Consider the following 12110-nt stretch of genomic DNA (forward strand, 5'->3'; position numbering starts at 1 on the left):
AGCTAAATCTCTGCCAAAAACGTTGGGGAGGGGGGGGGGGGGGGGCTAAGCCCCAATTTTCTATGCCTATATCATATCTATCTTTGCAAAAAAAAGGGAGGGGTTACTTCCAGCGTAAGACTGTTCTGTTCAGTCGTGACGCTCGATCAGAACAAATTTACAAAAGACTAGCCCCATATCAAACTCGACAGTTTCAATATGTAGACGTTTTGTGTACAAACATCTTAGTTTACTTTTCTTTGTAAATATTCTTTCGTCCTGAGGAAGGGACAGGTCATCCCGAAAAAAGTGTTTAAACCATGTAGACCAGGAACCTTAAATCAGATGAACTTTCTACATGATAGATACTAATCCATTTTTAAGTATTAGCAAGAAAGATATTTTAAATTCATATAACACCCCACAGCTAAAACTCACCGATTAGAGAGTTGATCCAGATTTTTGGCTGGGTCTTAAAAATAAAAGAATAAATCCACATGATCCTTGCTAATCCTGGTTACCGAAGTTTGAAGACAGAAATTCAGGTTGAAGGATAAAAAAAAAACTTGATAATGTGAATTTTGATGATAATCTGATTTTGATGTGTGCTCCATCTTGCTAGACGACATTATGTAGTGTAAGGGGATTTTTAGAATGGATGGTATGCTGGAATGTCATAGTGTTCTTTGGTGGAATCAAACATGTTTTTCGTATTTTTAGGGATTTGTTCTATATTAGGTTTAACGGGTAAGTATTCAGTTCTATATGCATTTCAAATGGTCGGAAATACAGAATTGTTATTTTTTTCATTTCAATGTTTACAATCATTCATTCTCTAATATATGGTTTGTAAATTCTACGAGTTTTATTATTTTCGTAAAGCGGTGCAGACCTTGCACCCATCTGCCCATTTCGTACCCCCCCCCCCCCCAACTGCTCACCAACCTGCGTATATGATGATGACTAATTGATTGATTAATTGATTGACTGGTTGATTAATTAGAGTTCAATGTTCGCTAATGCGCTTCAAGAAAAATTCCGACATGGAGCGTCGCAGTTCATACCTTTATGTATGGCACGCCAAATTCACAAAAATTAGCTAAACATAGTTTCACAGTTGATAAAACCATATTTAACGGTTGTAAACTATAGTTTACAAATGCTAATCCAAGTTTGTCTGTCTTTAAATAAACGTTAACAATAGATTTTGCTGATAAATACAGATTCACATTTGTAAACTATAATTTACATTCGTTAACTATAGTTCACAACTCACAATTCTTAATCCTAGTTTCACAAATTGTGATACTATATTAATCAGGTAAACTATGTTTAACATTCGTTAATTATAGTTTTTGATCGTAAACTATAGCTAACTGCCATTTTTACTCATAAACTATATTAAACAAAACTGTGTTTATCACTTTTTTGTGAATTCGGCGCATTAAATGACTATAAACTATATCTTACAAAACTGTGTTTATCACTTTTTTGTGAATTCGGCGCATTAAATGACTATAAACTATATCTCACAAACCGTAAACTATCATTTACATTCGTTAATAAGAGTTTAGACTTGTAAACCGTGGTTTACAACCGTGAAACCGTATTTATCAGATAAACTATGTTTTGCAATCGCTAATGATTGTTTTCATTGTTAATTATAGTTTACGCTTATCTGTTAACTATGGTTTACAGATGTGAAATATAGATTAACCTCGTTAACTATAGTTTACAGTCCGTAAACTATAGTTTACAGTGGATAAACCTAGTTTATCGACTGTGAAACTATGTTTAGCTCATTTTTGTGAATTTGGCGTGCCATATTTATGCATTTTCAAAATCTCGGGAGAACACCTTGTACATAACAAAATCTCAGGAGAACACCTTGTACATAAGTTTTCATGATATATTTTGTGATTTGGTTCAGTCTTTAATAATTAGCGCACAAATGTAATAACTCGATTTCTTTTTCGTAAAACACGATATGGTATGTGCTTTGCAAATTCCAGGTTCCGTGTATGTGTATGTGTGTGTGTGTGGGGGTTGGGGGGTTGGGGGGTTGGGGGGGGGTTGTTACTAACACCCTCCCCCCTTCTTAGATCAAAGCATGATAATCCACTAAAACACTTACAGTATGAAATTTTACTTTTCCCCCCAGATGGAACGTGCACGTTTCCGGGGTCTTTGGAGGGTCTCTGGACTAGCAGTCACAATGGGGACATGACCTTTAACTCGACCCACGTGGAATACCCTGTGGGAGCCACCGGAGGAAACCTCATATTCGAATGCAATGGATATGCAGCAACGAAGTACATGTTGAAGTATGAACATAATTTCCAAATCTTCCTTTGCAACTATATCTCATATCTTATACCAAGATTATTATTTTTTTTTTTAAAGAATATATATATGTTTTAAAACTAGTATTCATATTCTTTATGATGCATGCCAAAAAATTAGTCTGCAGTTTCTACCGTAATATTGTGAATAACCCACTTTGTCTTATGTCGTCACAAATGTTCGGCATTCATTTTATTTCAAAGAATTTGTTGAAAGGAAAATGGTGCCATTTTACATTTAGATCGCAGACTTTCCCGCTGTTCAGCAGTTATGCTGTTGCTGTGATGTGCATGGACCTTGAAGAAGTGAAAACCAATCTCTACAAGATGACAATTTACACAAGTTAGAAGAATTAAATATGTATAATAATGATTGCATACAACGATTAAAGTGAATCAGTTATAAAGCAGACAGGTACTTTATATGGTGAATTGCACCCCACGCTTTATCTATACAGGCAAACTCGCAGATGCTGATTATCAGAGAGTCAAGTACATTACCACGACAACAACCGTGACCGATGCTATTGCTTGTGACAACACGGCCAACACCGATTTTCATCTCTTGCTGAAAAATGGTAATATTTTTTAAATACAGAAATGCAATTAAAGGGTTTGTTCTTTCTAAATTAGAAAACAAAACAAAACAAACAAAAAATCCATATGCCGTATCTTTAATATTGATGTGCACCACGTACACTGAAGACTTCATTTTTGAGGCCGTTTTCAGGATCCATATCTGATGTTTCTACACAATGCCCGGATATTCTCTTGGGATCTTTTATGTTTACTTTCAACGACAGTTCCTGTGAGAACGACACAGGTGCTCTGGATGTGTGCACCGATACCAGTCTCCTCACCTTAAACTACACGGCTTGTACCACAGAAGTAGCATACTCAGGTATGTATCTATGCAATCAATCAATAAAGCATTGCTTGATTGATTACATGGCGGTGACATTTTAATCCTTGTTGTACCAGAATTACATGCAATTTATGTCACAACCTGTCACATTTCTTCCTTACCATATCAAACAAACAAGAAATTAAGAATCGAAGTTCCAGGCATTTAAATTATACCCCACTGTCAACTCCATTTTCATTCATACACACATTGTTCACAAATGCGTTCATGAGGAAATGGCCATCATTACAATTTTATATCAATGGCAAAAACACTTTAAAGTTTAGTAAAACTTCATATTACATTTCCACATTTCCATTGTTTTTGCCTTTGATATCTTTATAAATTGTTACGATAGCTCCATTATTTCATTAACACGTTGTGCATTTGCAAATAATGCGTGTATGAATCTCGATAAATATATATAGTTCGTCTATTAACACGAACGAAATTATTTTACATCTTGGAGAGGGGGGGGGGTATCCATTCCAAGTATAGAAATTTTGTTTCTTTATTCTTTTGCGCCCTACACAGCTACGTATGTTTAGAAAATTTTAACTAATAGAATACATACATGTAATTTATTTTGGACGGCTTTGATTGATAAAATTCGAAATATCATTAAACAAAAGAAGGCTAATCGTTTTTGCCTGGCTCTACTGCAAAGAATGGCAGGCAGTAAACATATTTAAAGTTGGCACTCATTACATTATATTTACTTTGCCAATATTTTTGCCTTTGATGTCTTTGCATACATTGATGACAGCCATGTTCTCATGAATCCGAGGCAGTTATGAATAGTGTGCGTATGAATCTTGATAAAATATAGTACGTCTATTTGTACGACTGGGAATTCCGAATGAACCGCGAAAAGAACTAATATCGGGCAAAAGACATCAAAAGGACTACCTAATGTACGTGCTAACTATTATCGGTAATCGGTAAAACTAAAGTTAAAATCGTTAGATTACATAAATAGGAGGTCCATGGACCACAATGCTCACATGAGGGGCTTTCTTCATCGAGATGAGATTATCTATAGTGGATGAACCATATCCCAAACAAACTACCATTTGACAGCAATGTTTTCCGAGGTTACTTGGAAACTGTTTTTGGTATATTTGAAAGATCCTAAAAGAGAGTATTTAAATAAAAAATCAACAGAAACAGTCATGTTCTCCGTTATCTTACGTCCAAATTAACACATACGGAACTGTTATTATTTTCTAGTGCAAAAAGGGGATCTTGAGTCATTTTATCAATGTTCAATTATGAGGTTGAACAGAGCTTTCTTTGGTGTCCAAATCACGCTTAAAATATCATTTGCACGTGCTATGCATGACATATATATTTTTTTTACATACTAAATATTTCATGTATTGTATTAAGTTTTACGATTAGGTGATAATCTGTATTACGTATATTAAATATCTCAACTACAGTAAAATTAGTACTAGTAAATATAATAATATCATGTTTTAAAAATATTGAATCCTACATGGATTCTAAACCATCTTTTCAGAATTAGGTATCAGACTCATTTATGAATAAATTTGAAGTGAAATACACTTATACATATGTCTACTTCAATTTTAGCCTCATACTTACTTTGTCACGTGATCTTATGATTCTTAAATTCAAATGATATTACACATTAGAATATCTATCTATTTATTATTATTGAGAGAAAAGGAGGTGTTTTTATTTTCCAACTTTATAATCTGTTCGCTATGTCACGAAATGATTAAACCGCTTAACCGGGTACTTGGCAGGGATTAGCAGTGATTTACTGTAGCTGTTAAAAGATCGATATTTCAGCACATAACATGATTGTGGTTTTCACGACATTTCTGATTTATCGTATAGAACACTTAACCAAACTATGTAGGTGCGACAGTATATGTAGATTAGTTTAGAATAACATTCCAAATCCAGATAATACGCATGTATACCCCACAACTAGCCTTCAGAATTTGACATGACAAATAGCTCGAAATTATTGCTCTTCACTTCATTTTAGAAAACTTGGACTTTAATTATATTTAGACGCATCTTGACTCGATGCTTTAGTGGCAACTGCACTATAGACCCCCCCGCCCCACCCCTGCATTGTAGATCCCTCGCCCCCGCCCCTGCACTGTAGATCCCCCGCCCCCGCCCCCTGTAAAGCCTACTTCTGTAATACTAGTAATCAGAAAATTAATTCTAGGAACAAAAGTTGGACGGTTCATTTTTCATCTGATATGCTAAGTGACCAATGCGATATATTTCAACGGACTTACATATATGTCCCAAGCAGGGTAAGGCAAAAGGGACAGGAGGGTGCGAAAGGGAGGGGGAACTAAAGAGGGAGAAGGAGAAGGAGATGCGGGGAGGGCGAGACAAGAGGAAGGAGGCAATCTGATTAAAATCAAATCTCTTGATCCACTCTCGTAATTCGCTAATTAGTTTGGAGAGGAAGGAGAGGCAACACCTCGTTTATTCTCATATTCTGTCGTATTTCTTAATTTTTTTGTGAGTAACTTCAGATATTATATCAATATCATTGTTATTTTTTTCATGATGATTGACACTAACATCAACCGTTAACAGCTGATGGAAACATGAATTGCATATATTCCTCAACCGTTGGTTCTGCTGAGAGGGTGCACATGTATAACTTGGACTCCACTACGGACGAATCAACGTATTACAGATTTTCATGCTTTGTAAGTACACACGGAGTTGTGAACGATTCATTGGAAAGCGTTTTTTTTTTTTTTTAACATTTTTTAACATTTGATCCAACTTTGCTATGCATGAAATATCACACAATTAACATGGACCGATATCCCCCCCCCCCCCTTATTTCTCTCAGTCATTTAATCTGTAGATAAAACTATCATATTGTATAAGGAATTTTTCTTGTAGATATGAGGCATACATTTTTCAAATTATATCCGTGTTTGGTCTTCAATCTTCCATACTTAGTTCAACAATTTATTCAGATTGTTCAGATGTTTGCACACACAAAAAATAAACCAACCACTCTATATTGTAGTTCTTTGTTAGATTAGCTGGTTAAGACAGTCAACACTGCACATACAAACTGTGTATAGGCTACTAGTATGCTGTTGAAATCTCGGTCTGAATTTTTTTCCTTTTGACGTTGATTGTGCTGATAACACGCAATCACGTGCAGACGACGTAAACACGTAATACAGAGATACAGACTCACTATTTGATCTAACTCGAATCTACACGACAAGAGGATGCTTTCATATTGAGGAGACATGTTTCGCTGTTGTGATCCTTCAAAAAAAAAAGATTTCTAAAGAGTTTTCCTATTTAGTTTTATTTCAAACTTTAAACTCTGTTTGTGACTTCGTTATCATGTGGTGGGTTACGGTCTGAACAGCTTGAATCAATTCTAGTCTTGGAAAATTGGCCTCTCTGATCCTTGAGACGATTTGTTAAGCACCCACCCGATCTTCAACACTAATTTTCCCCATCAGAAGTACCTAGGGATGATTTGAACCAGATGGTGAAAATTGGCCAAGTGACTCCAGAGAAGTTAGATATGTGAACATAGTTTACGACGATAAAAGCAACGACGACATACGACGAGCAAATTTTAATCAGAAAAGCTAACTTAAGTCAATGCCCAATTCAAAAGATTAGAGGGGTTTGTGTGTGGTTGGTTGGTTGCATATTATTTAAAACATCCCACTCGAAAATTATTTACTTACATGGAGACGTCACCATTGCCGGTGAAGGGCTGCAAAACTTAGGACTGTGCTCAGCGCTTACGGACCTTTGAGCAGGGAGGGATCTTTATCGTACCACATTTGCTGTGACACAGGGCCTCAGATTTTGCAGTCCTATCCGAAGGACCGCCCCATTTAGTCGCCTCTTACAACAAGCAAGGGGTACTGAGGACCTATTCAATCCCGGATCCCCACGGAATGGGGGTGTACGAAGGCTGTTCGATATGTAATGTGTATTGTACCGCAGCGCGATAACGCTTTGCACCAATTCATGGATGATGATACTCTTGAATAGCTCTATTCAATACCTTTCCAACGGTATAAACACAAGCCTTCGGCTCCACATAATTTTAAACTTATAGTCATTTCAATAGAGCCAGTCGTTAACCACTTTTGTAAAAATTGTTGGGAAACGGGTTGAGAATATTGAAGAAATTAAAGCTTATACATGTATAAAAGTTCGCACAAAACTCGGTCATTCGGTAATGCAGATTTTTACTGAATTGGGGAAAGTTTATGGGTCTGATAAGGTATCTTATGAGACAGTTCGTAGGTGGTGGAGAGAGAGATTTCTGACTGGCACAGAGTCCGTCAAAGATGCCTCAAAATCTGGCCGACCTGTGACTGTAACAGGCAAGACAAAAGTCAGGGAAATAATTGAAAGCGGTGACAGATACACGATTCGTGATATTGCCAAAGCTGTTAGCATATCCCTATCGCTGGTGCATTTCATTTTGAAACGTATTTTGAAAGTGCGAAAGATTTCTGCCGGATGGATAAGGTATATATTGACAGATGACCAAAAACGGGTACGAGTACAAACTGCTAAACAATTGCTCAAAATGTTTCCCAAATCCAATCAAAGACAATTTGCAAACATTGTTACTGGTGACAAAACATGGATTCACTATTTCGAACCACTAAGAAAAATTGGAAACAAAATATGGCTACCTAAACACCATAGAAGGCCTGTAGTTGCCAAAAGAACCATAAGCACAAAGAAGATTCTTTGTTGCATATTCTTCTCATGTGATGGTATAACCGTACAAATTCCGGTGCCAAAGGGCAAACGTGTTACAGGTCGGTATTACCGAGATGTTATACTAAAGATGCTCAAGAAATATTATCATAAACGACGCCCTGTGCCAGGATTTAGGCATGTTCGTCTACTTCATGATAATACTCCATCACATACATCTGAGCTTGTGAAGAAATTTTTGAAATCAGAGAAGGTTAACGTCTTGTCACACCCACCATACTCTCCAGATCTAGCCTCAAGCGACTTTTTCCTTTTTCCAAAACTTAAAAAGTTCTTATCTGGTCGTCGTTACATGTCCCGACAAGCCCTTGGCTCAGCCATCAGTCAGTGTCTCAGAGGTCTACCTAAATCAGCGTACCGTGACGCATTTCAGAAATGGATTCAGAAATTGAAATTATGTATTTCAAACCGCGGAGAATACTTTGAAGGGATGTAATATTCATTTCACTATTCAAGCCGAATGCTTTAGAGACATCGCACAATACACATTACATAACGAACAACCCTCGTATGTGTGTTGTGCAAACATTTGTTCATTGCAGGTAAAGAAAAGTATGTTAGGGACGAGTTGTACGTTTATCAATGACATGTGGTTGATTTTCTCATAAAAACATTGAATGTTTTGATTATGTTATTCCTTCTTTTTAAACAATTTATTTAAGCAATCGTTTTTCACCTTTTTTATAAAAATTATATCCATCGTCATTCCAGATGCTTGAGACGTCAGGGGATAGAGTGATCGGGACAATACATCCCCAGGATTGTCTCAGCACTCAGACTTCGACCTCGGTTGATTCTCCAGGGGCGACAATTAACATGACAGCCTCATGTAAGTGATGACCTATCGCGGTCTGACAAACACCATAATGTACTCTTGTTGTTTTCCACGGCAATATTCTTTTTAAAAAAAGTACAACCATATTCCATCTGTAAACAACAATTTGTTTTTTCAATTTTAACCTTCAAATATTTTGCCTATTTTTCCAATGTGTGAGTGTATAGATGTTTCAATATGGAGATTCCATTAATGTGATACCTTGAAATGGTTCATTTGTTTTTCTTTTATCTCTTTCAGTGACGTGTGGTGAGTACTGTGGTCCATTCACAACCTCAGAAGCATAACTACCAGGAGTATTTTTCTTGGTTTTGGTTTTAATAGAAACTCAACACAAAATCAGCACTGTTTGATAATTTAAAAGAATGAAATCCAAAATTGTCGATTAATTAAATAAATATCACATAATAATCAACGATCAATTCCTGCTAGTACTTTTCGCCTAAAGGAAAACGTGACTATGAAACGTTCAAGAAAAACTGCCTGAAGAGCAGTAAGGCGAAAGTACCAATAGGAACTGATCGTAACTATGGAACGTTCAAGATTTTGATGATTTTAATTCTATGAATAAATGACTGAATAAATAAGCGATACGTATCGCAGAATTGATAAATACTTTCCATTTACAGTTCCCACAACAGGGTCCACTCTCGCTACAGCCGCCATAGTCGGAATCGTGTTGGTGGTGTTGGTGGTCTTAACGATAGTGGGACTTGTCATCGGATACTTCTGCTGGAAGGCTAAATGTAAGAAAGAGAAAGTAGAGCCAAGGAAAGGACTCCCACCCACCAGTACTGGTATGCCGACATTTCTTTCCCATCACGTGGGCACCGGAAAACCCCAAGGATTCAATTCAATGAAGCGTGAACAATCCAATAGCACTTTGCTCTCTGACAGTCGTACTAATCTGATCCTTACCCCAAGTACATTGCACCCTAATTATGTTAATAAACACGACGCTGTGGAAATCCCTGTGCCACTGGATGCTAAGAAGAGCATCTTGCCGCCTTTGAACGACCTGAACGGAAGTCAGCTGAGTTTATTGCACAACGAGGAGTCGTTTATGGCTAGCTCTAGACAACAAGCCTCCAAAGGTCACAGTAAAAAGAAGAAGAAAGGCGGAAAGACTAAAAGACATTAAAACATGTATCATGTAGTATGTTTTAATTTTGGTTAATACTGTCTGAGAAAAGTCTGTAGAACTTGCAAAAAGTTTCGGACTCTGACGGCTGAAGTTGTGCAGGGATATCGTTGTTCATGGGTTTGTTATCTATCATTTGACCTTTTATAGGTACATGTATATGTACTCGTAATACGAAAAAGAAGCTAACTGATTGCATGCATCTTTATTTTGGTCATAAAGTGTTCTATTATTGACCAATATGAAGTTTGCATTTGTGTTGTTAAAGTGCTTTAACCTGTGGAAGTGCTCCTACATAATTTATTTTGATCTACAATACATAAATGTAATATTATAAATAGTCTTTTTTGTTTATGTGGAAAAATGAAAACGTATATAATTTCTTCGCCGCTTGTAAAAATTACATTAAAGCTAAGAATACTCATTTCATTCAACCTTTTATGCTAGACTTAATTGGTCAATATTGATACCAATGTGTTATGTGGTTGCCTTCACAGACTATTATAAGTATTTTTGCTGCTGTTCACAAAATTAGCTATTATAGTGCGTATTACCTATTTCTTTCACATTGAACTATTTGTTAATTCAAAATTCATATTATGAATATGTACGACACACTGGTATATCATTAGGAGAGGAACTAGTAGGTTGTTAGAACTTGTTTCCAATCCTTTGATTTATTCAATAAAACATGTTCAAAACATATCTTTTGTTATTTTGTGAACAATTTCATAGTCAGGTATAAATGTATAATACTTTTATCTTGATAGCTGATAATTTGATATGTGGTATTGATTCTTTATTAAATCATATCTTAATTTTTCCGATATTGTTTTTTTTTTTTTTGGTTAATTTTTTCCTCATGTACACATTAGGGCTTCTTATCCATTTTGTTCTCAATCTATTGAGAACAAAATGAGTAAGAAGCCCCTGTGATGTACACGGAGATGCAATCCGATAATCGATGATATTGTTATCGATATTACATCGACATGAGAAATTACATACTTCCAGCCTTCTATTCCCTTTGAATTGTATGTATGTTGATGAATTGAAAGTAAATGTACCATTTCCCATTCAAATTCGAGTAAAACAGAAATTTAGAAATTGTAGTCCCCTAGTACATTTAGTACATCCCAAATGTACTAGGGGACTACAATTTCTAAATTTCTGTTTTACTCGAATTTGAATGGGAAATGGCGCATTTACTTTCAATTCATCAACAAACATACAAGTGCAGTTAAAACGTGCAACATGTAATCGACCATGCTCTTTTCTCCGACAAGTGAAGAGGTCATTGGTCAATGATGTTTCGAAAGTTTCTGTTGGTTAAAAGAGTGGGGAAATGGCAGAGTTTCCCGGGAGGCGACTGCAGAAAACAACGCATTTCTGTTAATGAAAGGTGAAGATAAAGAACAGTGATCAATCTCATAACTCCTACAAGCAATACAAGATAGATAGTTGGGCAAACACGAACCCCTGGACACACCAGAGGTGGGATCAGGTGCCTAGGAGGAGTAAGCATCCCCTGTCGACCGGTCACACACGTCGTAAGCCTTATACCCTGATCAGGTAAACGGAGTCACCCGTAGTCAAAATCAGTGTACCAAGAACGGCTTAACAATAGGTATGAAACTTGTCAGACAGCATTTGACCCAATGATACATGTAGGTTGTATAGACGAACTAGATCGTTATAACGACCATAGAATTTGCGAATTGCTGACTTCAATCGAGACAGTTAATATCAAGGGTCAATCTTGAATAGTGTTTGCTAAACAATGCGATCACTTATTAAAAACAATGTAACCAAACAAAGAAAAGCATGGCTGCAAAGGGGATCTTCTTGTTCAGTTCTAAGAAACCCGATTCCACAAGTAAATTGTTGATATACAGAAATGAAAAGTGTACTCGGAAACCAGTGACTGATGATTCATTGACGAATATGGAATCAAGTGTGCAGTTGTGGAAGACTTCAGATGAAATCACCCACTTCGACTCCGAACTTAAGACAGAATGCATATATGAAGAAGCATATATAAAATAGACATCAATATTTCCATGAGCACTGGAACCGTAATTTTAAAAGACCCCCAGTCAAAATTGTACACATTTAATAATAGGA

The 12110-nt window shown here is 36.4% G+C and overlaps 1 protein-coding gene across 1 annotated transcript; it reads left to right on the top strand.

Moving 5' to 3' along the window:
- The first annotated feature begins 447 nt into the window (after nucleotides 1–447).
- Nucleotides 448–11229, top strand: LOC125680520 (uncharacterized). The gene is made up of 9 exons (XM_048920188.2): nucleotides 448–726; nucleotides 2141–2303; nucleotides 2564–2664; nucleotides 2780–2899; nucleotides 3052–3222; nucleotides 5818–5933; nucleotides 8722–8839; nucleotides 9086–9094; nucleotides 9475–11229. Exons 1-9 carry the CDS (start codon nucleotides 681–683, stop codon nucleotides 9984–9986), a joined length of 1356 nt encoding a protein of 451 aa, XP_048776145.2. The 5' UTR covers nucleotides 448–680; the 3' UTR covers nucleotides 9987–11229.
- The last annotated feature ends 881 nt before the right edge of the window (nucleotides 11230–12110 follow it).

Source organism: Ostrea edulis, chromosome 2 (genome assembly GCF_947568905.1).
Source record: "Ostrea edulis chromosome 2, xbOstEdul1.1, whole genome shotgun sequence".
NCBI classification, from domain to species: domain Eukaryota; kingdom Metazoa; phylum Mollusca; class Bivalvia; order Ostreida; family Ostreidae; genus Ostrea; species Ostrea edulis.